Genomic DNA, 23,510 nt, shown 5'->3' on the forward strand with positions numbered 1-23,510 from the left:
ACCAGTAGAAAATGTACAAGGATTTTGGGAAATGTCCATCCTTTGGTATGGGAATGGGAATTCTATAATGGGCTTTATAACCAGTTGAAAAGGTACAGGGAATTTGGGAAATGCCCATCCTTGGGAATTGGAATTCTCTAACTGGCTTTAAAACCTTGATGTAAGCCCTTTGTGGATTCCTTTGTTTTTTATGCTGGGTTTTAAAATGCCTGTTCTTTTATTATTTATTCCCTTTCTCTGAGTGCAGAATTGACAAGAGAAGAGTTAAATTCCTCTCCAACTCTTCCTCCCTGCCTTTCCCTTGCAGAGGTGACTCCCAATGGCATGGAGGGATCATCGGGATCATCGGGATCGGCCGAGGAGCAGCCCGAGGGTGAGCCCACCATGGCTCAGGGATTTGGGATTTCCTCACTCCTGCATCCCACATTTCCCCCCCAGCCACATCCCCAAACACATCCCTGCCTTCCCAGTGCTGGTTTCTCCCCAAATGACGTTTGTAGGAGTAATTAATTGGTGCCTCCACACGAGTCACAACTGGTGGGACACGCAGCTCCCACCAAGGCTGCTCCCACCTGCCTTGGGAAACCACAATTTAACTGGGATGTGCCATGGGTGGAGCTCCAGAATTATCCCAGGTTGTGTAAAACAGGAGAATTCAATATTCTGAGCAGCCTTCAGAAGGGCCCGGGTGACCCCACATCTCCCCTGGTGTGGGATTTGGGATTTGATGCTCTGATGTTTTTCCTGCCTCTGTAGCTCTTTCTTTTCTGTTCCATTCTCTAACCTGCTGCCTGGCCTGATGGATCCAAACCTCTGGGTGGATCCTGGACTCACATTCCACCTGTCCCTGTTTTTAAGGAGAAGCCAGTTCTGAAGACAGCTCCAGCAGCAGCTCAGAAGAGGAGTCAGGTGAGCAGGACATTGTGATTTATTTACCTGTAATCCCTTTTTTACAACTGATGTTCAGTGTAAACCAGCTGCTTCTCCTGGGTATAACCTCACAGTTATTAGGGAATGCTAGCTCTGATTGCTTTCCCATTAATTTTTTTGGGAGCCAATGATTTTCTGTCAATGATCAAAGGGCAGCAGCTTGGAAGAGGAGTCAGGCGAGCAGAACATTGTGATTTATTTTTCTGTTTGCTTTTTAAAAACTGATGTTCAGTTTAAACCAGCTGCTTCTCCTGGGTATAACCTCACAGTTATTAGGGAATGTTAGCTCTGATTGCTTTCCCATTAATTTATTTGGGATGCAGTGGTTTCCTATCACTGATCAAAGGGCAGCAGCTCGTGCTGCTTTCACCACACAGACACAGCACCCCAGACACAATACCCACGGATATTTTTACACCACAGCAGTTTTCCAAACACCAAGAGGACATAAATTTCCTCAAAAGTTGGCAACAGAACTGGACAAACAGGATGGACAGGAAAATAATGAAAGGAAGTGTTTGCTGTCGGTGGGTTTGTGCTTCCATGGATCTGCTGCCAGCAGTTGTGCTGGGTTTATGTAACACTGATAATTTAACAATCCCAATGGTTTTGCTGGGCAGATGCAGAGGGGTGGGGTGGAGGAAGGCTGTGGGTCAGGGTGGTTTGTTGTGCCTGTTTCCCCCTGCCCAGCAGCAGGAAGGCAGGAAGGATTCCAGGCTGGCCCAGCCTGCAGCTCCATCTCTTTGGGAAAAGGAGCTGCTGGAGAGCATCCCTAGGAAATGAGGGCTGGGAATGAGGAGCTCCCAGAGCTGGGAGTGTTCCTGGGGCTGTTCCAGCCCTGCTGGGGCTGGGGCACACAGCCAGGGCTGGCTGCTGCCTTCCTGCCTCTCCCAGCCCTTATCCCAGGGGGGATTGGGGTTCCAGGGTAGCTGGGACAGCTCCAGCATCCCTTTGGCCTGGGATGGGGAAGCAGCTGATCCTGCCACTCCCCTGCTCCCAGATCAGCCCTCAGGACGCAGCCTTTGGCCTGAGGTCTCAGCTCTGCTGGAATTCCATCCTGCTGGGTCCAGCCAGCAGAATCCAGGCACTTTCAGATCATTCTGGTGACAAACACCCTGCAGACCATGTGGTGGTTTTTTGGGAAAGCTGTTCCCAGTTTCCGTGCTGGGGGCTGAACTTTGTCCTTGGCACCACAGGGCTCGCCCCAGGGTAAATCTTTTCTTAATCCCTGTGAAAAGTCCCAGGAGTTTGGGCAGTTTAGGAGCTTTTGGCAAATTTGTATCCTGATGTTCAGCCTCACCCCCAGGCTGTGCAAAGCCTGCAAGGACTCGGGAATGCTCTCCTAAGGTGGATTTAGGCAAATGGAGTTGTGGGGCAGTCCTGGGTGAATGTGGGAGCAGAAACCCCCTGGACATGGAGATATTTACTCCAAACTCCTTTTTCCTAGATGAAGAACAGGAGGAGAAGGAATCCCCACCTTACTGCAATGAGTCAGGTAGGAACAGATCTCCTGAGGGCTTTTCCTTTATTCCTGGCTGTTTAATTACTTGGCTTTTCATGAGCTCATCTTTCTCTTTTCCCACTAGGAGGGAGCTGCTTGCCACCCTGTGAGCACTGCAGGAATGAAAATGTAGGTTTGTGGGGAAAGAAACACCCACTTACTTTGCATGAGATCATTTGCAAACTGTAATTCTGCTCCCTCCTCACCTTTTTAAGGATTTTTTTTTTTTAATCTATTTCCAGGACCAGAAGGAGCAAGTGACCCCCAGGAGACTTGCTGGAGGACAATTCATGTATGAATTTTTTTAGTGTAATGGGTTTGAGTTTACATTGTTCTCACCAAGGTGCTTCAGTCTTTGGCTGGGCAAACAGCTCATTTGCTGCACAAATGCATTTGGATCTATACTCGAGGTATAAATCCTTAAAAATCACAATTTAGAGCCTGTGCTGCCTCCAGATCCTGGTCCAAGACAACTCCTGGGAGGGTTTTTCAGGATGCTGCCTCATCCTGCTGCAGTAATGAGCAAAGGCCCATTTTCATGTGCTTATTTCAGCCTGGCTGCACAGGAGGCATCTTGCCCTGTTCACCCTCCCCTTTAGCCCTGTGTTTTCCTGGGGTGCAGCACTGTCCCCCTCTGTGTGTCCCTGTGGGATGTCCCTGCAGGACGTGTCTGCTGGGTGTGGGTGTTACCCACAGGGAACACTGGACACGTCACTGTGTGTGACGGCGCTCTCAGGGGTCTGAGGATGAGGGAAGAGATGAGGATCTGACTCCATGTTTCAGAAGGCTGATTCATTATTTTATGATATATATTACATTAAAACTATACTAAAAGAATAGAAGAAAAGGTTTCATCTCAGAAGAATAGAATAGAATAGAATAGAATAGAATAGAATAGAATAGAATAGAATAGATAGAATAGAATAGAATAGAATAGAATAGAATAGAATAGAATAGAATAGAATAGAATAGAATAGAATAGAATAGAATAGAATAGAATAGAAAGGAAGGAATAACAAAGGTTTGTGGCTCAGACAGAGAGTTCCAGCCAGCTGTCTGTGATTGGCCATTAATTAGAAACAACCACATGAGCCCAATCCCAGATGCACCTGTTGCATTCCACAGCAGCAGATAACCATTGTTCACATTTTGTTCCTGAGGCCTCTCAGCTTATCAAGAAGAAAAAATCTTAAGGAAAGGATTTTTCATAAAAGACGCCTGCGCCCTTTGCATGAGAGCAGCTCCCGGCACAGGAAGTTTTATGCAAAACTCTCCTTTTGCATAGGCTGGGTGAGCCCTGAGCCGTTTTTGGCAGCCCCAAAGCAGCCTGGAGCTCGCTGTGGGCAGGGGCAGGGCGCGAGGGAGGCCCTGGGGCGGCTCCAGGCTGAGCTCCGGTGTCTCTGCAGGGTGCAGCTGGACGCCGAGGGCTCCTACCAGTGCAGCAGCACGGGGCTGATCTTCGAGGTGACGGGCAGGGCCAGGATCTCGTACTGCCTGCTGTCCTGGAGCAAGTTTGCCCGGCTGGTGCAGCCGCCCTGGATCGTGGGCGGGCCGCTGTTCGACGTGCGCTGCTCGGCGCCCGGCGCGCTGCTCTCCATCCAGTTCCCGCACTGCCTCTGCCTCGGCGGTGAGCGGGCACCGAGGGGATGGTGCTGCCCGGGGGTTATCTACACACAGCAACGAGATGGGGCTGCTGCTGAAAGCACCTCGAGCCGCTTCATTTTCCAGCATCAGTCTCATTCCAGGGCTGTGACAATGGGAAGATGCCAGCAGCTCGCATTCCAGGCAGCAGGCCAAAAAACTTAATGTTACAACTTACTTTATAAGCTTTTTGACCAAAGCAAAAGCACATTGACAGTAGTTCCATCCAACCACTGTAAGCACATGTAGCTTTGGTTAAACAATGCTTGCTTATTTCAAATACAATATCTGCTTGTGAGCCTTAAAACACAACGCACAAAGCTCCATTATTAAGATTTAACCTTCCTAATATCTCGCTAGATAAACTTTCTGCAGCTTAGAGAGTTATTCAGACAAGTGTTAATACACAGGCCATTGTTCTATTTGTCCTTGCTTTTCTACATTTTACATATTTTTTCTGCTGACCAACGTCATGGCTGCTGCTTAGCTCCAGTCACAGTTCTGCTCTCTCTGGGGCCTTTTGCAGCTTTCCCAAACCCCTCTGATTTTATGGATTCCCACAGGGGGCTGCTCTGGGAGGGCAGGGGGCTGCTGGGGAAGGCAGGAATTATTAGAATAATAATTCTGTTATTGTGTTATCAGCTGGCTGACCCCAGGCTGTCCCCAGCTGATCCCACACTGTCCCCAGCTGATCCTGGCTGTCCCCAGCTGACCCTAGGGCTGTCCCCAGCTGATCCCATCTGTCCCCAGCTGATCACATCTGTCCCCAGCTGATCCCAGTCTGTTCCCAGCTGACCCCAGGGCTGTCCCCACTGATCCCAGTCTGTCCCTGCTGTCCCCAGCTGATCCCACACTGTCCCCACTGATCCCAGTCTGTCCCCGCTGTCCCCAGCTGACCCAGCTGTCCCCACAGGTCAGGGCTCTGGCGTGGCATTCAAGGTGCTGCACATCAAGGGCGGTGGCGCGGCCATCGAGCCCTCGGCCGAGTTCTCGGCGTCGCACGTCAAGTGGGTGGTGAGCTCGCTGTCCCCCGTGGGGCCCCTGATCCACAGCCAGGAGCCCCTGCAGTACCACGGGGCCGTCATCCTCTACAAGGCCATCGACGAGCACCCCTCGCTGTCCTTCTGGGTCTACCTGGCCACCAACAACGACTCCTTCATCAAGGTACGGCCCCCATGGGAGCTGCCCCTGGGCCGGGCGGGTGGGTGGGTGAGGAGTGCTGGTTCCAGCTTGAATTCCATCTCATCCCACCCCTGGATGGGCAGGGACGCTGTCCACTGTCCCAGGCTGCTCCAGCCCCAATGTCCAGCCTGGCCCTGCCAGGGGTAGCCACAGCTTCCTTGCTAATTCAATCCCAGCCCATCCCCACCCTCCCGGGGACAATTCCATCCCAATATCCCATCTAAACCTGCAGGCTTTGAATTTGAAGCCGTTCCCCCTTTTCTCTGTCACTGCATTCCTTGTAAATTGTCTCTCTCTGAGCTTTTCCGTTTCCATTCTTTATCCGAGTCACTTCTCCCAGGTGACAAGAGGAAACAGCCTCAAGTTGTGCCAGAGGAGGTTTGGATTGGATATTAGGGGAAATTCCTTCAGGAAAAGGGGGGGCCAAGCATTGGAACAGGCTGCCCGGGGCAGTGCTGGACTCCCCAGTGAAAATTTGGGGATTTGGGAAAGCAGCTGACAATGGATTCATCCGTGTGCCACCAACTCTCCAGCTGGCAAGGGTCACGTCAGAAATGAGCTCTGAGAGCAGAGAAAAGAGAGGCCATGGGAGTAACTCTGGATAAAATTCCAGCTTCAGAAAATTTGCCAGCTTCAGAAAATTTGCCAGTTTGAAAATCTGCATTGCCCTGCAGTGGGTTACATTATTAATTAGGAAATTGGGTTTGTGGGATCATTCAGGAGCTCTGGCAGGAGCAGGACTTTAATTCACCCTATTACAGTGAGGACAGGGACAAAAACCTTCCTTTTACTCAGCTTGCAAACTCTCTTACCTGATTTCACCCCTGTGGCAGAACAGCTGCAGGGGTTTAATGATGCTTTTTGAGCATTGTGGTTATTCCACAGCTTTCTGTGAAATTTGTGGTGCAAGCTTCCTGCTTGCTTCAAACTTCTCTGGCCCCAGCTTTACAGGGCTGTTCTGTAAAGCTGGGGCCAGAGAACAGCCCAAGGAGCCTCCTGAGCACAGCTTTTAGATATTAATTCCTTTACTGAAATGAGTAACATTGAAATATTAAGCTTGAAATGGTGTTTTTAAATTCTAGGATATCTCAAAGGCTGTAAAACACTCGAAAAGGAAATTTGTTCAAATTGAAAAGCCCCCTGTATGCCAAAAATTACTGCAGGAAGGAAAGAAGTACAGACTGATCTGTGAGCCAGAGGCTGAAATAACTCCTGAGGTGAGTCCCTTGCACAGCCCTCACTTCTGCACTGCAGCTTCCCTGGAAATGGGCCACAAAGAGGAACCATTTCCCTCATGGACCCCTAAAATTTTGTGATGAAATCCTGATGCTAAAGTCAACAGCAAAACTCTGGGGAAATGAGTTTGGTTCAGATCTCTCCCAGCAGCCAGTTGCCTTCTCTTTTGTTTATTTTAGGTAAATATTTACGTTTATTTTCTATTTCTGTTGTGCAGGAGATTGAGTTTGTTGACGGGTCACTGCTGAAGCTGAAGAGTTACTTTGAGGTGTATTTGGAGAAGCCTGATGACTTCACCCTGTCCCTGGTGGAGCAGGACTCGGATGAGACCGTGTGGAAAGCCAGGCTGAGAGAGAGTGAGTCCTTGGGAATGGGGAATGGTCAGGCCTGGGAGAACCTCAGCGCCCACCCAGTGCCACCCCAGGGACACTTCCAGTGTCCCAGGTGCTCCCAGTCCCAGTGTCACTGCCAGGGATGCAGGGGCAGCCACAGCTGTGCCAGGGCTGCCCACCCTCACAGGGAACAATTCCCAATTCCCAATGTCCCACCCATCCCTGCCCTCTGGCAGTGGGAGCCACTCCCTGTGTCCTGTCCCTCCATCCCTTGGAAATTGTCTCCCTCCCCAGTGAGGTTGATAGTAGAACCCTGAAAATGTTAAAGATAGAACTCTGAAAATGTTGGGCTTTGTGTTTTCTCAGATCAGCTGCACCTGCGTAAGCAGGATGATAAATGATATAATTGTTAGATGTGATGATTGTTTAGTAATTAAATATAATTGTTATATAACCATAAGAAGAATCATGAGAAACTATATTGGAAATTTAAGGGGGCTGTGTTTTGTATGTAATAGAACAATGCAAGTTTAATAATTAACATGAAAGTTATATAATGATAGAATATAAAAACGTGATTGTCTCGGATGTATGGTCGGAATCAGGTTTGGGTTGTGGCACCCCGATTCCCAGAGCTCTTAGTAAAAGCACTGCAGATAATCCCTTATGTGATTATGTGTATGTGACTAACAAGGTCACCCCAAAGCTTCTCCTGTCCAACAATCCCAGCTCTGCCAGCAGAGCTGCTCCATCCCTCTGCTCATGGAATGGTTTCATTAGGAACTTAAAGACCATTCAGTTCCATCCCTCCTGCATGTAATTCCATAAATCATCCATAGGATTGCATAATATAATAAAAAATTGCATATTATTGCATTATAACTTGCAATCTCTCTTGCCTGTTTGGGCCTGCTGCAGCACGTGGAATAAAAGGGGAAAAATCTCCTTCTGTCAAGCCTGAGGGGTTGGAATTTACCTTCTGTGGGTTCCAACTTCATCCCTGGCAATTCTTGGTGCTGGGGCCCAGCCCTGGGAATTGCTCAGTGACATTTGCTGCTCTGCCCTCCCCAGGGGATTGGATCCACTACGACCAGAACAAGAACGAGCAGAAGAGGAGCACAGGCAGTGAGTGATGACCCTGCAGGGTGGGAGCCCTGGGCTCAGGGACAGCAGGGACAGCAGGGACAGCAGGGACAGCAGTGACAGCCCCTCTGCTCCCTCCCCAGGTGTGAAGAGGAGGAAGCCAGCCCTCAGCATCCTGGAGGAAGAGGGGCTCCACAGCAAAAAGCAGAAAACTGGCGGCACTGCAGGTGGGAAAGGCTGGGAAAGGGCCTGGCTTGGATTTGGTGTCCTGGGATTGGAGCTGAGCTCGGTTTTCAGAGGTTGTTCCCTGTGGAATGGCCCAGGGCTGGGGAAGAGCAGCTGGAAAGGTGTCTGGGGGTGATGGTGGCAGTGGCTGGACATGAGCCAGGCCTGGCCAAGGAGGTCCTGGGTCAGTGATTGTCCCCTGTGCTGGGGCTCCCCCAGCCCTGGGGCACTTTTGGGTTCCTCACAAGGACCTGGAAGGGCTGGAGCGTGTCCAGGGCAGGGAACGGGGCTGGGAAAGGGGCTGGAGAATCCTGAGGGAGTTGGGAAGGGAATCAGCCTGGAGCAAAGGGGGATCAGGGGGGCCCCTGTGGCTCTGAACAGCTCCTGACAGGAGGGGACAGTGGGGGGATTTGGGATCTTATCCCAGGGAACAGGGACAGGAGCAGAGGGAACGGCCTCAGGCTGGGCCAGGGGGGTCTCAGGGTGGATTCTGGGGTAAATCCAATGTTTTTCAGATGAAATGGGAGCAAAAAGCTTGACAGACAAGCAGCTGCTGGTGATTGCCAAGCTGCTGGACCGGCACTGGAGGGAGATGGCCATCGAGTGCCTGCAGATGGAGATGAAGGACATCGACGACATCCGCGCCTCGGAGGACGACGTGACCATGCAGAAGCTGCTGCTGCTGAGGAAGTGGAGAGACAGGGAGCAGGGCCAGGGCACTGCAGAGGCTCTGCAGAGGAGCCTGGGGGAAAAAGCCACCTACGAGATCCTGCAGGCACTGCGAGGTATCAGGCTGAACCCATCCTGACCCAGCTGGGTTGGGAATTCCATCAGGGAATTTACCTGGGGGAATTTACCTGGGGGAAAAACCTACGAGATCCTGCAGGCAGTGCAAGGTATCAGGCTGAACCCATCCTGACCCAGCTGGGTTGGGAATTCCATCAGGGAATTTACCTGGGGGAATTTACCACCTACGAGATCCTGCAGGCACTGCAAGGTATCGGCTCCCAGGGAATGAACCCATCCTGACTCAGCTGGGTTGGGAATTCCATCAGGGAATTTGCCAAATCACCACTGCACCGTTTGTTCTGGAGGTCAGAATTGTCTCCCTTCCACTCCCAGCAGTGACTTTATTTCTTGTGGTGTTTTTGTCCCTCAGGGATGGGTACAAAATGAATATTTTTGCCCCGAGTGTGGAGAGCACTCCCAGCATGACCTGGGTGTCCAGAGCCGTTCTTGGGATTTCCTGGAGGTCCTAAGAGGAGCTGTTTGGGTCTTTATTTCAGGAATGGTTAATTAATGGTTAATTAACATCTTCCCTGATGGAGAACTTGCTGATTCCATGATTAAATCTCCCTGGAAAGAACCTGGCTGGAAAAGATGGAGAGCTCTCCCTCTCCGACTCTGTGCCACAGCCTTGTGCTGCCTCAGGGCAGGGAGTTTTTTATACATTTATTTTTTAAATGAAAGATTTTTAACTCCAATTTGAGAGGAGCTTTCAGAGATCCCACAATCCAGGTGTGTTTTTCCTTTCCCTCAGGTTTCCTGGCTCAGAGCTGAGCCAGCTGGAAGGAGCAGGAGGAGGAAGAGGAGGAGGAGGAGGAGGTGGGAGCTTCCCAATCCAACCATTCTGCTCCCCTGGGATCCTCAGGAATGTTCCTGGTGGGAAATCCAGGCAGGATCCTCCAGAGAAACGTGAATGGAGTTTGGTGTGGGCAGGAGCCACTTCCAAGGCTTTCAGGAGAGCTGGATCCCAGAATTCTGGGCTTCCCCCCGGGCAAAGCCGCTCCAGGAGGACACAAACACTGGGAGAAGCCACTCGATCTTTTTCATCACCTGGAAAAGATTTTTATTTCCTTCAGGGAAAAACAGGGAGAAGAATTCCCCTGGAACCTCTCACCCCCTTCCAAAGCCACTGACCTGCCAGAATCGTGAGGTGCGTTGGATTTCTCATGGATCAGGGAAGAATAATCCGGAACTTGTACCAAATTCCTTGGCGTAATCACTGTATATGTGGAATTACTGTACAGATCCTGTGCATCCAGTCCTTGTCAAGCTGTGGTTCTGCTTCCTGAGATTCCCAAAGATGGGAACACCACTGTGAACTCCAGGCAGCTCGGAATTTCCCCGTGGAATTTCTTCTCCCCTCTTTTCTGTATAGCTTGTCACCGTTTTTTACTTTTTGTAATTCCTTTTTTGTATGAGAAACTTTTTATAATTCTTTTAAATTTTTTTTACTTGATTTATTTGAACTTGGATAGAATTTAGGTTCTTAAAAATGTGAGGAGCTGAAATCCCTGTGCTGCAGGATAGGAAGAAAATTGGGAAAAAATGGAATTTGCAGAAGAGAGGAGTGACCAGATCGAGGACTGTCTTGTTTTTAAGGCTGTGGGAGACTTGGGATCATCTTCCTCTGTGTATGTTTGGGAAAGGAAAACATACTTTTGAAAAATAAGGATTAAACAGGAAAGATTTCCATTATTTCCATCTGAATTCTCATTTTTGTTTTAGTTGGAATGAAGTGTTGGGAGGTTGTTGATTTCCTGGGAAGAGGAGGAGGATGGAAGTTGTTCCTCAGCCTCTGGAAAAGCTGGAGGTGCCACCAAGGGCATCCAAGGGGTTTTTTGGGGATGGAAATCCCAAAATCTCCCATCCCATTCCAACCCCTGCCAGGGGCAGGGACACCTTCCCCATCCCAGGTGTTTCCAAGAGGGAAACTTGGATTTTGAAACCAATTACAGGGAGGTGCCTTCCCATGGCAGCAATATCCAAAGTATTGCAAAGGATTCATGGTGGATCCCAAGGAACAGAAAAATCACCCTGGTTTTGAAGGAAATCTTGATTTTATTAGGCAATAAATAGAATAAATAGAGAATATCATAAATAAATAATGGCATAGAATGAAATATCATAATAAATAAATCAGGGGATAGAATGGAATATCATAAATCCAGGAATATCATCATAAATAAATCAGAGAGTAGAATCATAAATAAATTAGGGAATATCATCATAAATAAATCAAGGAACAGAATGGAATATCATCGTAAATGAAGGAATGTCATCATAAATAAATCAGGGATTACAATCACAAATAAATCAAGGAATATCATCATAAATAAATCAAGGAATATCATCATAAATAAACCAGGGAATAGAATGGAATATCACAAATAAATCCAGGAATATCGTCATAAATAAATAATGAAAAAGAGTGGAATCTCAAATCAAGGAATATCACCGTAAATAAATAATGAAATAGAATGGCATCTCAAATAAATCAAGGAATGTCATCATAAAATGGAATAGAATGGAATATCATCATAAATGAAGGAATACCATCATAAATGAAGGCATACCATCCTAAATCATGAAATAGAATGGAATCACAAATCAAGGAATATTGTCATAAAAATCAGGGAGCAGAATGGAATGTCACCCCAAATAAACCATGGCATAGGATATCCTGAGTTGGAAGGGATCCCCAAGAGAAGGATTTATCATGAGCAGCTCTCAGCAGAATAAATACGGGTAAATCAGAGTCGGGAACGTTTTGGTGCTCAGGTGTAGCTTAAATCCCAAACCCGGGAATTTAACAAAGCTTGAAAAGGCCCAACCTGTGGGAATCCCGTGGGTGCTGGGTGTGTGTTTGTGTTCCCCCGGGGTCAGGGGGAGCTGAGGAAGCTCAGCACCCTGGAGATGGTGACGCTGCGGATGCGCAGGGCCTGGAGCGTCGCGCAGAGCCGCAGCCGCGCCGCGAACGGCGCCGATCCCAGTGACCCCCATGGTCCCAGTGACCCCATTGATCCCATTGATCCCGATGGCCCCGATAGTCCCAGTGATCCCAATCCCGATGGTCGTGATGGTCCCATTGATCCCCATGGTCCCGATGGCCCCAATGATCCCGATGATCCTGATGATCCTGATGGCCCCAATGATCCCGATGATCCCATTGATCCCAATCCCGATGGTCCCGATGCCAATGGTGCCTCCAGAACCTGCCCGGTGCTGCTGCCCAGGGCCTGCAGGGGTTGGAAAACGCCTTAAAACCCAAAAATTCCCGGGATTTTCACCCCCTCAGGGATGAGCGGCAAGAGTGGGATGTAAGGATGGGCCAAGGGGAAATATTTGGGATGGTTAATGGGTCATTAAAAGGGAAAAGTTTGGGATATTTAATTTATGGTGAATAGAGTGTGGGAAAATTTTGGGATATTGGTCATAAATAGAGTGAGGGAAAATTTAGGATGGTTTATTTATCATTAATAGGGAAAATTTGGGATATTTAATTTATCGTGAATAAAGTGAGGGAATAATTTGGGATATTTAATTTCTCATAAATAGACTAAGAAAAATTTGGGATATTTAATTTATCGTGAATAAAGTGAGGGAATAATTTGGGATATTTAATTTCTCATAAATAGACTAAGAGAAAAATTTGGGATATTTAATTTATTGTGAATAAGAGTGAAGGAAGAATTTCAGATATTTAATTTGTCATAAGTAGACTGAGAGAAAAATTTGGGACGTTTAAATTATCATTAAATGGGAAAAATTTGGGATATTTAATTAATCGTGAATAAAGTGAGGGAAGAATTTGGGATGTTTAAATTATCATTAAAAGGGAAAAATTTGGGATGTTTATTTTGTCATAAGTAGAGTGAGAGAAAAATTTGGGATGTTTAAATTATCATTTAAAGGGAAAACTTTGGGATATTTAATTTATGGTGAATAGAGTGAGGGAAAAATTTGGGATATTCGATTTGTCATGAATAGATTGAGAAAAAAATTTCGGATGTTTAAATTATCATTAAAAGGGAAAAATTTGGGATGTTAAAATTATTATTAATAGGGAAAAATTGGGATATTAAATTTATGGTGAATAGAGTGAGGGAAGAATTTGGGATATTTAATTTGTCATAAGTAGACTGAGAGAAAAATTTGGGATGTTTAAATTATCAAAAGGGAAAAATTTGGGATATTTAGTTTGTCATAAATAGAGTGAGGAAAAAATTGAGATGTTTAAATTATCTTTAATAGAGTGAGGGAAGAATTTGGAATATTTAATTTGTCATTAATAGAGTGAGAGAAAAAAATTGGGATATTTAACTGATCGTGATTAGACTGAGGGAAAATTTGGAATATTTAATTTATCATCAATAAAGTGAGGGAAAAAATGGAAATATTTAATTTGTCATTAATAGGGTATATTTTGAAATATTTATTTTACCCTGAATAGAGTGAGGGTCAAATTGGAAATATTGAATTGATGATTAATAAGGCTAAATTTTGAAATATTTCACGATTGCATTAATAGACTGAGGCTAAAATTTGAAATATTGAATTTTATCACTAATAGGGTAAAATTTCAAACATTTCATGATTGCATTTATAGACTGGGGCTAAAATTGGATTCATCAACTTTTAATCCACCTTGGTGCACCAGGTCTGTTGGACTCCAATATTTGGAGGAGAAATTGAGATTTTCCTTCCCTAACTGCTGAATTTTGGGGTCTGTGGGGGGCAGGAATCCTCACCTCCATCATCCCATCGAGGGCTGCCAGCAGCTGCGGGTCAGGGAGGCTCCTCAGCTGGGCCCTGTAGGCTCTCACGTCCTCAGAGATGCCCTGCAGGCATTTTCCCTGGGAAAGACAAACAGAATTGTCAGGAAATAAATGGAATTGTCTGGAAATGTGGGAATCTGCTGCTCCTTTTAACATACAATGAGGAAAAGAAGGAGATTTTTTTTGGAAATTTCTATTTACCTCATCAAAAGTTGATTTTTCCAGGACTGGGCAGTTTCCAGGCTGCAAATTGAACAAGAATTAAGATTTAGTGGGAGTGTGGATGATAATTCCATGAAACCATGAGGTGAAATTTAAATGTCATCAGTAATTTCTCTGTGTTTTACCCCTGGATCCGCAGCTGTGCAGGCTCTGAGGGTGTTGGTCTGGTTCTCAGTGATGTCATGCAGATCCACCTCCTCGAGGGTGCATTCAAACCCCAGGGTGTTGGATTCCTGGGGTGAAAAGAGAATTAAAAAGGGTCCTTGTAAGCTTCATGAGGCAAATTTCTGTATTTTTATACATTTATCTGCAAACAGACACAATTTGATACACAGACACAATTTCATGTATCTGTGCTCAGATGAACCCCAGGAATGAGGCTTGGTGGGGACCGCGGTTAAATATGAAATACAGGAAATGGTTTTGGGGACCATCTCTGACATCCTGGGGCCACCACTGTGTCCTGGGGACCATCCCTGATGTCCTGAGGACCATCTCTGACATCCTGGGGACCATCACTGATACCCTGGGGACATCCCTGCCCTCCTGGGACCATCTCTGCTGACATGGGGACCAAAACTGCTCCAGCATTTCCAGGTTTGGTGTCACCACTGTCCCATCCCTGCCCTCCTGGGTGTCACCACTGTCCCATCCCTGCCCTCCTGGGTGTCACCACTGCCCCATCCCTGCCCTCCTGGGTTCTCAGCAGCCCCTGGTTGTCCAGCTGGTGCCTGGGGACCATCCCTGCCCTCCTGGGCACCGCAGTTACCCATCCCTGCCTGCCTTGGTGCCATCCCCACCCTTCTGGGTATCATCACTGGCTCCTCATTGGCCTTTGGGTACCTTCACCACCTCTCTGAGTACCACCACTGCTCCATCCCTGCCTGGTTTGGTGCCATCCCTCCCCATCCCTGCCCTCCTGGGTGTCACCACTGCTCGATCCCTGCCCTCCTGGGTACCATCCCTACCCATCCCCACCCTCCTGGGTGCTACCCCTACCCCATTTCCACCTTCCTGGGTACGACACCTACCTCATCCCCACTCTCCTGGGTTCCACCACTGCCCCATCCCCGCCCTCTTGGGTGCCATCCCTACCCCATCCCAGCCCCGTCCCGTTCCCCGCGCACCTTCAGCCGCTGCGGGGCGGCGTTGGCGGCCTCCAGGAGCTGCCGGGAGCGGTTGAGGCGGCGCTCCGGGTGGGTCAGTGCCCGCTCCGTGCTGGGCAGTGCCCGGTCAGGGTCGGTCAGTGCCCGCACCGCGCTGGGCAGGGCCCGGGCCGGGGGCAGCAGCAGCAGCAGCGCCAGGCACAGCAATGCCCGGCCGCGGCCGCCAGGCGGCGCTGCCCGCCCGCTCCCGCTGCCATTCCCGGCGTTGTTCCCGCTGCCGTTCCCGGTGCCGTTCCCGGTGCCGTTCCCGGTGCCGTTCCCGGCGTTGTTCCCGCTGCCGTTCCCGGTGCCGTTCCCGGCGCCGTTCCCGGTTCTCTCCATTCCGTTCTCGCCGCTGCCGCCCCGCTCCATCTCGCTGCCGTCCGTCCCCGCCGGGACAGCTCTTATAGAGGCGCCGCAGCCGCGGGATTTCCCCCCGGGCCGGCCGCGCTCATCCCGAGAGCGGCGGGGCCGGGAATCCCGCACGGCGCTGGGGCGGGCGCAGCTGGAGCCCCGTCCTGGGCTCTGCACAGAGCGCTTCCAGAAATGTGGGGTGGGCTCGGCTCCATAGTGCGATAAACTTCCATGGAATCACAGCATCGTGGGATGGTTTGGGGTGGAAGGGACCTTAAAGATCCTCTCATTGCCATGGCAGGGATTCCGCTGTGCCAGCCTGGCCTTGGGCACTGCAGGGACCCCGGGGCGGCCACAGCTGCTCTGGAATTCCATCCCAGGGCCTCCCCTCCCTCCCAGCCAGGAATCCCTTCCCAAAATCCCACCTAAACCTCCTCCTCTCTCAGTTTGAAGCCATTCCCTCCCTGTTCTGACACTCCATCCCTCAGAAATCATCTCTCTCCAGCTTTCCCATTTCTATTCTTTATCGTGCTTTCCTCTCAAGGATGAAGTGACCGGGCAAGAGGAAACAGCCTCAGGTTGCACCAGAGGGGTTCATGTTGGATATCAGGGAATATTCCTTCATGGGAAGGGCTGGATGGGGCTGCCCAGGGCAGTCCCCATCCCCAGAGGGATTTAAAGCCCTGGGGAGGTGGCACTTGGGGACAGCGCTCAGGGCTGGCCTTGGCAGGACTGGGAATGGTTGGACTGAATGAACTTTGGGATATTTTCCAGCCTAAACCATTCCATGATTCTCAATTTCAAACTCTCACTAGTGAATGTTTGTGAAAACCTGCCTGAATGTTTGATTTTGCAGAAATATTTGGAATAATCAACAAATATTTCAATATGGTCTCCTATTTTTGGTGGCCATTCTCAGCTGCCCCAAAAGGCTGCAGAAAGCTTTTCTGTGCATTGGGACTGCCATGAAGTCACTGGGATTTTTGCTGTCAAACTGGAAGGGAGCAGGATGAATCAAGAGTTTTATATTGCATTTTCAGGTTCTTTGTATTTTCACTGTTTCCTATAAGAAGCCTGTGGCGTGTCCTGAGACTTCTTTTAGCCCCAATAGCAGCAGTGCCTCAATTTCCAATTTCTCTCTGTGTTTTCCAGCCCTGCCCCGTCACTCCACCGTGGGCTGTGGTTTCCAGCTCGTGTAGGAGCCGCGGCTTCCGAGAGCCAAAAGCGAAAGAGAACTCTGGGATGTGCAGCAGGGCCGTTCCTGAAAGGCACCACTTTGGCTTTCCAGGTTTCTCAGGCCCTGCTCCACGAGGTTTCCCAGCAGGGTCAGAGCTGGGCTGGGTTTGGGGTGGATTTTTGGGTAAATTGGGATATTTCCTCGTGATATCCTACATTAGATCCCTGGCAGTGTCCCGGATGGGTTTGGAGCACCCTGGGACAGTGGGAGGTGTCCCTGCCATGGCAGAATGGGATGGGAGGGGATTTAAGGTCCCTTCCAACCCAAAATCTGGAATTTTAATTTCTGAGTGGAAATTTTTTTTCCCAATGGAAGAGGAAATGCATCTTCTCCTCCTTCACCTCAAAGCACCCTCTGCTTGACCTGGCTTAGCCTGAATGAAAAATCTTGATAATTAATATTTATATTAATCACATTAGAGGAAAAGGATATGCTTTATACATTATAATCTATTTAAATAAGAGAATTACTCCTTGAGCAAGTGCAGTCCCAGAGGAATGGGACACAGTGCTGAAATGGAATGGGAATAATTAAAGATCTGTGATGTTCCTTTGTGTTTCTTCCATGGAATCATAAAATCATGGCATTTTTTAGGTTGAAAGGGACGTTAAAACTTATCCAGTTACACCTTCCACTATTCCAGGTTATTTCAAGCCCCAAAGTCCAGCCTGGCCTTGGAAAATTCCAGGAATCCAGGGACAGCCACAGCTGCTCTGGGCACCCTGTGGCAGGGCCTCCCCAGTATAATAAATATAGTAAATATAATAAATATAATAAATAAATAAATAAATAAATAAATAAATAAATACAATAAATACAATAAATACAATAAATACAATAAATACAATAAATATAATATATATTTATTGTATTTATTATATTACATTGTATTTATTATATTTATATATACTATTATATATTTTATATATGAATATTATAATATTATGATATAGATAATACAGATAGTATAGATAATACAGATATATAGGCAATATAACTAATAAATATCACATATATATATATATAAAATTTATAACTGTTAAGTTATAAATTGTTAGCAGCTGTTTGATTTTTTCCACAAGAAAATATAATTCCATTCCCTGTATTTCAACCAGAAATCACTTTTGTTGGAATTATCCTCCAGAGCAAAGTAAGGCTCGTTCTGGGTCTCTATAAATTTAGATTTGATCTAACGCAGTCAAAATTTGGGGAATCCCTGCTGGGGGCTCTGCCCTCCCCCAGATCAATACCCAAAAGCGCTGCTTGAGACAGAAAGGGAAAGCACAGGTCAGAAGGAAACCCGGTGAGAAAAGCCCCAAAGCCCCAGCCCCGGGCTCAGTTTGGTTTTGAGGCCTGGAGAGTTGAGAGATGAGAAATGGGATCAGCTCCAGCCTCGCTCTTCTGAAAAAGCGGGAGGTTCCTGGAAATGTCCTGCCTTTGTGCCGCCCCTGGCTGCTCTCCCCTCCAATGAACAGAAATTGAATTTTTGGCTTCGTTTTGGCCAAGGGACCAGAGGTTTCCAGGTAAGAGCCGTGGGCATCACCCTTGCTTTGAGGGAAATGAGGTTTGGGGATGTTTCCTGGTGGTTGTTTCTCCTGGAATTTAAAACTAGGTGGATTTTGCTCGTGAACAGGCTACAGACCCTTTGAGCAGGTCGTGGAGTTGCTCGTGGCATCCTCAGTGAGCAGGGTTTGGTTCTTTGTAGGGCAGCCTGGCATTGAAAATGGCAACAATTTTACAGGTCTAATAAAGCAATAATTACAGGGAAACAGAAATTGAAGCTGCAGGGTGATTCAGTCCCACCCAGGCTGACGAGCAGCTGTAGACAGAGATTGCTGCTCTGTTAAAAAATAGGAAAGCGTTGCATGGATTGACATTTCTGGGTGCAATAAATAAAAGTGACCTGATCCTGTTTGCCACTCACACAACTTGTGGGATATTGAATCATTTATTTGCCTCTGCATCATTTTTTGGGAAGCTCCAAGGTCAGATTTATCACCAGAGGAGCCTCAGTGACAGGAGCTGTTTCTGATTTGGGTTGGGAACTGACGGCTCCATAAAATAGGAGAAAAAAGGGTCAGGAAAAACTTTCCTGGTGTTTTTGTGGCTGCTGGTTCTGATTCCTACTGGAATTCCCTGAAATTCCTAATCCCCAACCTCTGCTTTCATTGGTATTTTATCAGAGGTGATTAAATGGTGTTTCTGGAGCTTTCTTGGGGTGCTGGAGGCTCTAAAATCCTGGCTCAGTCACCTGCATCTCTCAGCTCATTTTTGTTTTCCAGTTGTCACCAGAATTCCTGAGATTTCCCCATGATCCCTGCTGGCTCCTGGATTCCTGGGAGCACCCAGCTTGGAATCCCCAAATTCAGAGGTTGCTCTTTGCAGGCTCCAAAGCTCCAATCCCCTCTCCAGGGGAAGGGATTCATCCAGGGAAAGGGGTGAAGCCACTGGGAACCCCTGGAGCAGGGCTGGGATTCCCTAAAAAGCCCTCAGGGTGCATTTGGGACAGGGAATTTCTCCCACTGAGTTGGGAGGAGCAGAGATCAGGGAGAAATTCTGCCCTGGGAGGGTGGGGAGGCCCCAGCCCAGAAAAATTGGGGATTCCCAGAGAAATTTTGGATCCCCCATCCCTGGAAGTGTCCAAGGCCAGGCTGGATGGGCTTGGAGCACCCTGGGATAGGGGAAGGTGGAACTGGATGATCTTTGAGTTCCCTTCCTACCCCAACAACCCAAACCTTTCCATGATTTAGTGATTCTGTGAAATAAACACTGAAGAACATCACAGCTCAGCCCACAGAGTCGGGATTATTCCCATTCCCTGCCCATGGAACTGGGATTTCAGGTCCCTTCCCAACCCAACCCATTCCAGAACTTTATGGCTCCCTGTGGGTCCATCAGCCCTGTGGGGTTTGTTTTAAACATCCACAGAATTAAGAGGAATAAAAACCTCCAGGAGCTGCAGGGAGAGCTGCATGCCCTGGAAATTCGGGGATGCTGTGAGCTCATCCTCCCTGGGCTTGTCCCCAGGGCTGTGGGTGAGCTGATGCCAGCTGTGCCCGTGGTTTCGTGCCACTTTCGGGGAGCTCTTTCTCTCTCACTTTCAGTTTTCACCCTTGACAGGGTTTCTCAGCTCCGGGTGCTTTTTCTGCTCCTGATCCCCCCTGTCACCTCCTGGCAGTGGTGCTGTGCTGGGCAGGCAGCAGGAAAGCAGGGATGGGGAAAAGCAGGAATTTTGTCCTTGCTGGGGCTGGATTTGACCTTTCGCCTCACTCTGGCTTTGCAGGTGGAGAGAAGAAAGAAATCTGATCTTGGGTGAGCAGGAGCTGATCAGGGAGATTTATTTCAGCATTTCTTTGATGCGCCATAATTTCCCAAGTGCCATTAGTGATGGAATTCTCCCTTCCCGAGGAAGCTGTGCCAGGCCAGCAGCTGAGGAAGGCCAGGAGATGCAGAGCCGAGAGCCTGCAGAGCTTGGGGACACCTGGGAGCTCTGGGGGCACAGAATGCCCTGGGTTCCTGTCCCAGGGCCATGGGCTGGGCAGGAATGCTGTGTGTGCCCAGGGTTTCACTGCTGCTCCTGCAGGCTGGGCACTCTCCTGGCACGAATTCACACCCAGGGCCAAATGTTGTGGGTTTGCTGTGCCTTGGTGAGGGGAAAAAGGGAATTATTGCAATTAGGGAAGGGAGGAGCTGACCTAGAGCAGGTTAGAGCTGCCAGGGTTCTGTGGGGAAGGTGGGGAAGGGACCTTTAGTCCTTCCCACTGAAACAAGGAGTGGGAAACTGCAGGAAAGCCAGAGGGGGAATGGATTCCCACTGCCAGAGGGCAGGGATAGCTGGGAATGTGGAGGAAATCCTTCCCTGGGAGGGTGAGGAGGGGCTGGGGTGCAATTCCAGAGCAGCTGGGGCTGCCCCTGCATCCCTGGCAGTGCCCAGGGCCAGGCTGGACACTGGGGCTGGGAGCACCTGGGGCAGGGGAAGGTGTCCCTGCCATGGGAGTGGGGTGAGATTTCACTTCCAACCAAACCAGTCCGTGATTTTGGGATGATTGCTGATTTTGGATGGTTCCTGGAGCTGGGGAGGGCACCCAGCTCTGCTCTGGGTGCTGTGGCTCCCACAGAGGGCACAGGAATCCCCTGCTTTCCCCATCCCAGGATATGGGGACAGCCAGGGCCAGCTGCTGCCCATGGCAAAGCCCAGGAGATCCCTCCTGCCCTGTGGCTTCTGTGGCAAAAATAAACCCTGCATTTTATGCAAATGCTGCAGAAAATGAAAGGGTTTCACTCAAATCCCGTGAGCTGGGCACCGGGAGCTGCAGAGCTCAGGGCATTTCCCCTGCTGGAGCTGGGGAAATAAACCAGAAATAAATCAAACTTAAACATTCGACATAAATAACCCCCTACCTGGAGGGGAAATCCTGTTTTACCAGCCCTGGGGCTTTGTGGAAGCCCAAACCATTCCCAGTGGGCTGAGCTGCTGGAGCAGCCCAGAATTGGTTGCCCAGCCCCAGTGGCATCTCCCAACCCCCAACTCTCAAAATCAAAAAAAAAAATTATATCTTTAGAATTTTCTATCTTTTAAGATTTTTTCCCAAGATTGGGATTGAAGGTACTTGAGATGATTGTGTTTAGACTTAGGTGTTTATTATTTTTATTTATGTTACAGTCTTATAGGTAGTGAGTTCTGTACTTCTTCACCAACAAGGTACAAAATGGTTAACAACCTTTTGTTGTAAGGTTTTTTAAGCTTAAAGTATCTAATTAGGAAATGATACTTAAATTATTTTTATTTTTAACTTAATAACTAATCACCTAAATTCCTCAATGTGGACTTTTCTGTTTGCTTACAAAATACTACTCAAATTTATGAAGAAGGAGGGAGAAGAAGGTAAAGAAGGACTGGTTTCTGGTTTAAAACTTTTATTTTGTTTTATATAGATTATTATATTCCAAAACTTTAAAGTTGGGGTTTTCTACTTTGTAATATTACACACTTTTAATTAAGTACACACTTGTAATTCCAGTGTTATCATTCCATTTTGGGATCCTTCTCCACAGCCTCATGTCAATGCAGTGCCCTCTTGGGAGTCAGCGCAGGAAGTCTGAAATTCTCAGTATCCAGAATTCCAGCAATGGGGATTCTGGATGCTGAGAATTCCCCACTCCCAGAAATCCATCTCTGCGTGGTTTGGGAGTGCAGAGCCCCGTTCCAGCTCTGTCCTGGCTCTGGCTCACTCCCTGAGCCAGGAGGGGCTGTTGGGTTATTCCAGCAGAATTCCCTCAGCACCCATGGGACTTTCCCAAACTGGAGTCTGGGTGTCAGCTCTTTGTCCACGGTGGAACAGGGAGACCCAGAGCAGGATTTTCTCCTGGAAAAAAACCAATTCCCCCAGGACAGGAGGGGAACACCAACGGCGGGTGAGTGGGATAACAAATTCTCTCCAGCCGGTCCAAGGCACTTGGCAGGGGATGGAATTCCAGCCTTGCCAGGCTGGGTGCTGTGGGATTCCCCAGCTCCACCTGGGAGAACACCTGGGAAAATTCCTTCTCCCACAGCCCTGCCTGGAGCAGAGGAGAGCGGAGCTGAGCTGAGCTGAGCTGAGCTGAGCTGAGCTGAGCTGAGCTGCCTGGAACAGCCCCAGACATCCATGTTAAACTGCAATTCCCATTTTTCAGACAGATGACGATGCTTCACTCTCCATTTCAGGTGAGCTTCTTCCCCAGAAATGCTTCCCTTGGCAGGCTGTGCCTGGGCTTTGCTGCCAACCCTCCAATTTCTCCATCAGCAATCCCAGCCTGCCATCAAACTCTCAAATCCCCGGAGCAGGATGGGCTGGGATGGGTCAGAACCTGTGGCACCACCAAAAATTGGGATAAATCCTTTTCCATCCATCCTTTCTTTTTCCTCCTCCACAGCCAAGAGACTTTAAATGATATTTTCCCACTGGGAAGGGGAAGAGGGAAGGGCTGATCCCTCCAAGGGGCTGGAAAAGCAGATTTTAGCCGGTTGGATCCCATTTGGATTGGAAAGTTCCCCGTGCTGTGGGCACACAGATGTCCCTGCTCACCCCTGGCGCCGCAGAGGAGGAAGAGAGCCCTGCACTTGAGGCTTTCCTTTGGTTTATGGGAAGAGGGAAGAGAAACCGGCTGGGGAGAGGCGTGGGACGTGCGGGGAAGCGGGAGGGACGTCAGCTCCAGCACAGGGAGCCCCCCAGCCTGGAGGGAACATCGGGGAGCCGTGCACCCCATGGGCAGGGTGTGGGGCACAGGGATGGCCTGGAACGGGCTGGGGACAGGGGGCACACGGGGGAGCGTCCCCTCACCCCAAGGTGCCCCACGTGAGCCTGCCTTCGTTATCACAGGCTCATTAGTGCTTCTCATTGAGGGTGGAAATGAAGAGTAAAAGAGCAAAACCATGTGCGGTTTGATGAGATTATGGAATGGTTTGGGTTGGGAGGGACATTAAAAACCATCTCATTCCATCCTGCCCATGGCAGGGACACCTTCCTCTGTGCCAAGCCCTGTCCAGCCCGGCCTTGGGCACTCCCAGGGATGGAACAGCCACAGCTTCACAGCTTCCCCTCTTTTCCATGCTCCTTTTCCGTGCTCCCAGCCCATGGTGCTGCCTCTGTGACCGGGGAGATGCTGCTCAGCACACCCCGGAGCTGCTGCAGAGGAGGAGCCTCAAAAAGGGCAGGAAATCCCCAAAAGGGGGTCCCCAACCACAGGGCTTCCCTGCCAGGAAGCAGCTGGCTCATAGAGCTCACCCCAGCTCCCAGGGCTGGAGGAATTCCTGTCAGCAGCACCTTGCCTCAGGCAGGAGGAGGATTTGGGGGCTCTTCTTTATTTAATGCAGCATTTCAG

General features: G+C 48.9%; 2 protein-coding genes across 2 annotated transcripts; one reads left to right on the forward strand and one right to left on the reverse strand.

Moving 5' to 3' along the window:
* The first annotated feature begins 218 nt into the window (after positions 1-218).
* Positions 219-10,611, forward strand: CARD8 (caspase recruitment domain family member 8). Its single transcript, XM_063167409.1, has 13 exons — positions 219-373; positions 859-909; positions 2,378-2,425; positions 2,517-2,560; positions 2,674-2,723; positions 3,838-4,058; positions 4,986-5,236; positions 6,337-6,471; positions 6,708-6,846; positions 7,894-7,947; positions 8,049-8,132; positions 8,646-8,915; positions 9,671-10,611. The coding sequence occupies exons 1-13, from the start codon at positions 325-327 to the stop codon at positions 9,688-9,690; spliced, it is 1,416 nt and encodes a 471-aa protein (XP_063023479.1). The 5' UTR covers positions 219-324; the 3' UTR covers positions 9,691-10,611.
* A 947-nt stretch (positions 10,612-11,558) lies between these two features.
* IL12A (interleukin 12A) lies at positions 11,559-15,430 on the reverse strand. Its single transcript, XM_063166373.1, has 6 exons — positions 15,041-15,430; positions 14,039-14,146; positions 13,893-13,934; positions 13,665-13,769; positions 12,116-12,152; positions 11,559-11,932 (listed from the first exon to the last, which is right to left on the reverse strand). The coding sequence occupies exons 1-6, from the start codon at positions 15,428-15,430 to the stop codon at positions 11,796-11,798; spliced, it is 819 nt and encodes a 272-aa protein (XP_063022443.1). The 3' UTR covers positions 11,559-11,795.
* Positions 15,431-23,510: the final 8,080 nt, after the last annotated feature.

Source organism: Melospiza melodia, chromosome 12, assembly GCF_035770615.1.
Source record: "Melospiza melodia melodia isolate bMelMel2 chromosome 12, bMelMel2.pri, whole genome shotgun sequence".
NCBI lineage: Eukaryota > Metazoa > Chordata > Aves > Passeriformes > Passerellidae > Melospiza > Melospiza melodia.